Raw genomic sequence first — 5,000 nt, 5'->3', positions numbered from 1 at the left:
TACCACTAGTCTTATTACTACTACTACTACTACCACTACTACTACTACTACTACTACTACTACTACTGCTGCTGTTGCTGCTACTGCTGCTGCTGCTGCTACTTCTGTTGCTGCTGTTGCTGCTGATACTGCTGCTGATCTTGCTGTTTCTACTGTTGCCACCATTCCCTCCTCCTCCTCCTCCTCCTCCTCCTCCTCCTCCTCCTCCTCCTCCTCCTCCTCCTCCTCCTCCTCCTCTTCGCGCTGACTCGTGTGAACTAACTTTAGATATTATTATTATATATTATTTTTTAATGATATGATTTATTTGGCGTTCGGAAAATAATGTTTTTTTTTTCGTATATATTTATGTATTTGTGTTTTATTATCATTATTTTTCTTCGTCTTTCCGGTTTTTAAAATTTTTTTTATTAGTTTGTGGTGTGTTAAGGATTGTGTTTGTGTGTTTGTTTGATTTGTTACGTGAGAGAATTCATTGTGATTTTTTGTTTGATATTATTGTTTTTTCTTTCGTGTTTTCTGTAAAAATTTATATATATTTTCAATTTGTTTATTTTGTTTATTTTTTATTTGCTTTTGAATTATTTATTTTTTGTTATCGCTATTGTGTTTTGTTTACTTTTCATGTTATTGTTCCAAACTTGTGCGCTGTTGTTGTTGTTGTTGTTGTTGTTGTTGTTGTTGTTGTTTTCATCATCATCATCATCATCATCATCATCCTCCCCTTCCCTCGTCCACCACCACTACCACCACCACCACCATGAAGGTCATATTGAGGTCACAGAGAGATGGGTGTGGTGTTTGTAGCCTCCCCTCTCCCTCCCCTCTCCTCCCCATCACTCTCCCTCTGCTCTCCCCGCTAGCATAACACTCCCTTGCGTCTCCCTCACTCCTCTCCCCCTCTCCCTGCTTAAGTAACTCTCAGTAACTGCTTCCTCTTACTTTTCTTCCCTCTTATTCCCTGCTTCTCATTCTATTCCTGCTTGTTTATTCTTAACTGCTTCCTCCTCCTCCTCCTCCTCCTCCTCCTCCTCTTCCTCCTCCTCCTCCTCCTCCTGTGGCTTATTTTTCCTGCTTTTCTTATCTTTATAGCTCCTCCCCCCGCCTCTCTCTCTCTCTCTCTCTCTCTCTCTCTCTCTCTCTCTCTCTCTCTCTCTCTCTCTCTCTCTCTCTCTCTCTCTCTCTCTCTCTCTCTCTCTCTCTCTCCCCTTTTTTTTTTTTTTTACCTCGCTTCTGGCATCCTTCTTTGCTCTCCTCCTCCCGTCTCCACTCCTCTCACTTCTTCCCGTCTTCCCTCCACATCTCTCGTTTGCTCGTGTCTTCATCTCTCCCTCTTCTTTTCGCCTCTTCATCTATCGCTTCTTCAGTTTCCATGTAAGTTTTTCCCGCTTCTCCCTGCCCTCCCGCCCTCTCCCCCCGTGGTGAACCTCCAGCCGCCCTGCTCTCACTCACCGTGCCTCTCTCTCTCTTCCCGCCAAGCAGCACGGGCACGGGGAGCCCTCCTGGAGCGATTCCGTGTACCAGGTTAGTCCACGCGCGTGTGTTTGCGTGTGTTTTGAGTGCGAGTGTCCGGAGGTAGCGATAGAGTGGAGTGGTAGCCTGTAGATCTTGCGCGCTCGCCTGTGTGTGTGTGTGTGTGTGTGTGTGTGTGTGTGTGTGTGTAGAGGAGAGGCTTTTCTTAGTAGTAGTGCATATTTGTAATAGAAAGTGTTAATAGTGTGTACATATTTATCTTATTGGTGTACTTAAATAATGTCTTCCTCTGTGAACCTTCTCTTAAGTCTTCCTCTCCATCCCCAGCATTCTCCTCCTCCTCCTCCTCCACACATACTCCTCGTCTCTCCTCTTGGCACGTGCAAGCCATCTCATTCTCGCCTCTTAGCTTTGTCCCCATAGCCACTGTCACCACGAGAGTCTGTTAGCCTTTCAGCGCGGTATGCAACAATTTAATGCACTAAAAGCAATACAGAATATTCATAAGCATTTTTAAGCAAGATGGAGATAAAGAATAATAGATTTAGCACTTTCTGGTACAATGTTTGGAGGTGGCTGGAGGACAAGAAAACGTGGGGGGGTGGAGTGGAAATTAGGGAAAATGCCACAAATGATAGTGGTTGTGTTAAATGTTGTTGAGATTACACGTATTTCTCTCCAAAGGGAACACGAGAATACTTCCCTTTGTGTGTGATGTATGGGTCAGACTGAGTCCCTCCACCCGCCACGGCTCTCCACCATTCTGTAGCTGAGGGAGGGAAAGGACCCGCTCACATTGTACTGAAGGATCAAGAGGCAAACATGATCAGCTGGTGTTTGTTCTTCTAGTTATCATTGATTGGAAAACTTTACAGCAGCTGAACAGGTCGTGTGTGTGTGTGTGTGTGTGTGTGTGTGTGTGTGTGTGTGTGTGTGTGTGTGTGTGTGTGTGGCCTTATCACATTCTCCTATATAGCTCATTCCTGCCCCAGCCCGTCTCTCCCCTTCCCTCTCCATCGCTCCCAGTCTCTCCCCATTCCTCCCCGCCTCTCCCTCTCTCTCTCTCCGTCTCTTCCTTACCCTTCCTGCTCCGCCTGCTAACCCAGTGCTCCAGTATAGACCATTGTTACCTCTGCTGTTCCCCTTCATGCATTTTTTTTTATAAGGATCCGTTCTCTCTCTCTCTCTCTCTCTCTCTCTCTCTCTCTCTCTCTCTCTCTCTCTCTCTCTCTCTCTCTCTCTCTCTCTCTCTCTCTCATCAGTCCTTTGTTTACATCGATGACTATTGATTCTCCTCCTCCTCCTCCTCCTCCTCCTCCTCCTCCTCCTCCTCCTCCTCCTCCTCCTCCTCCCCATTTTTTGTAATTATTTGTGGGTATCGATGAAGGTTCCTGTGTGTTACTACTTGTCTTGTGTTGCGTTGCTTTCCTTGTTGCTTGGCTCTGCTTTTTGTTTGTTTTTGTTTATTGCTTAATTCATATTTTCTTTTGTTTTTGTGTTGCGTAATATTTTTGTCCACTTTTGTGTTGCGTGGTTTGATTTATCTACCTTTGTGTTGCGTCATTTGATTTATCCACCTCTGTGTTGCGTTGTGTTGATATGAGAGAGAGAGAGAGAGAGAGAGAGAGAGAGAGAGAGAGAGAGAGAGAGAGAGAGAGAGAGAGAGAGAGAGAGAGGGGGGATTACATGGGCAGGGTGTGGAGGGCAAGGGGATGGGGATGTGGGTTGCCATATATAGCATCTGCCTGTTCTCCTCTTCCCTCGCCTCCCCCGCCACGAAAAAAAAAAAGTTGTATTTGTTTTTGTCCTTTATTACAAAACTCGCTGACCATAAACTTTTATTTACTTTCTTTATTTTTCTCTTTTTCTTTTCTTGTTTTTTTTTTTTTAATCAGTAAGATAAAAAAAAGAAAGAAATTTTAAAACTGAAATAAAAAGCTATACATTTTTTTTTATGCGTGTGTTTTAGGCAATTTCCAACGCGCGCGCGCGCACACACACACACACACACACACACACACACACACACACACACACACACACACACACACACACACACACACACACACACACACACACACACACACACACACACACACACACACACACACACACACTAGGACGAGGGATGGTGTGTGGGGGGAGGTGTGGATTCTTGGCTATATGGTTTTGAGGGGGTGTTGGTGGAGGAGCGGGGTTGGGGACAGCGGAGGCACGAAGTGGGGATTTGGGGATGGGGAGGGGAGAAGGAATGGGAGAGAAGGTGGGGAGATGGGTACGCTGCTCCAGTGTAGAGAAACATGCTGTCGTGTGTGTGTGTGTGTGTGTGTGTGTGTGTGTGTGTGTGTGTGTGTGTGTGTGTGTGTGTGTGTGTGTGTGTGTGTGTGTGTGTGTGTGTGTGTGTGTATATTACTCGCATTTTTTTTTTATCGTAGTGCTATGCTTTCATCCATATTTTCTCATTTTCATTTCTTCTGTTTATAATCTTAGCCTCTATTTTTCTTTTTATCCACAAAAAAATTTCAGAAAAAAATCATATACTTAAATTTATGGATTTTCGAAGTGAACCGTAAGCAAAGGAAGGAATGGCAAAAGATTTTAAGTGTCATCTGAGCGAGTCTGCGAATGTACAACCTTCCTTTCACTTCATCCTATATTATTCCTAAGTACGAGAAAGTCTGCGGAGAAAGCCAGCCACGGTTCATTTGCTCTACGGGAGAATATAACCACATTTCACTTAATTTATATTGGAGAAATATATACATTCTGGTTGGCACGTGTAAGTCTGCCGTGAGTGTCTACTACTACTACTACTACTACTACTACTACTACTACTACTACTACTACTACTACTACTACTACTACTGCTGCTGCTGCTGCTGCTGCTGCTGCTACTACTCCTATTACTACAGTTGAAAAGTCTGCGGTGAAAGAGTGCCACGTTTCATTTATTCTACGAGAGAAGCTTACTACATTTTACGATGTCGAATGTGATTACTTAGCAACTCTCTCTCTCTCTCTCTCTCTCTCTCTCTCTCTCTCTCTCTCTCTCTCTCTCTCTGTCAGTGCCACTTACCACCACCACCACCACCACTAATACTTCACTTACTACTAATGAATATTTCTACAAAATTACATTGTTGGTGATGTGAAATTACGCCTTAAATACGCACTAATAACACACACACACACACACACACACACACACACACACACACACACACACACACACACACACACACACACACACTGTCCTACATTCTATAGAACCAAACTAATAAAGAAAAGAACTGCCCGATGAACACCTCTCTCTCTCTCTCTCTCTCTCTCTCTCTCTCTCTCTCTCTCTCTCTCTCTCTCTCTCTCTCTCTCTCTCTCTCTCTCTCTCTCTCTCTCTCTCTGCCCCCTCTCCCCTCGCCACCTGTGGAATACCTGTGTGAAAATTGATTACCACGTGCCTGTGTTACCTGCGCGCCATCCCGTGACACTGAGGGCGGGAGAGGGAGAGGGGGGGCGTTAGGTGTGCA

The 5,000-nt window shown here is 44.8% G+C and overlaps 2 protein-coding genes across 4 annotated transcripts in view; one reads left to right on the top strand and one right to left on the bottom strand.

The window, feature by feature from the left end:
• Positions 1-5,000, top strand: part of LOC135104718 (adenosylhomocysteinase-like 1) — a 146,338-nt gene that overhangs the window by 31,855 nt on the left and 109,483 nt on the right. The window contains exon 2 of one of the 2 annotated variants that reach the window (XM_064012238.1): positions 1,483-1,524. The exons of the other annotated variant lie outside the window; for it this stretch is intronic. Coding sequence (XP_063868308.1) covers positions 1,483-1,524 — 42 coding nt within the window. The remainder of the gene's footprint in view (positions 1-1,482; positions 1,525-5,000) is intronic. 2 annotated transcript variants of the gene reach the window in all.
• Positions 1-5,000, bottom strand: part of LOC135104721 (required for excision 1-B domain-containing protein-like) — a 76,826-nt gene that overhangs the window by 38,758 nt on the left and 33,068 nt on the right. The gene's annotated exons all lie outside the window — the stretch shown is intronic.

Source organism: Scylla paramamosain, chromosome 11 (genome assembly GCF_035594125.1).
Source record: "Scylla paramamosain isolate STU-SP2022 chromosome 11, ASM3559412v1, whole genome shotgun sequence".
Lineage (NCBI taxonomy): Eukaryota > Metazoa > Arthropoda > Malacostraca > Decapoda > Portunidae > Scylla > Scylla paramamosain.
The sequence above is the reverse complement of the archived record's forward strand: the minus strand, read 5'-3'. Positions and strand labels throughout refer to the sequence as shown.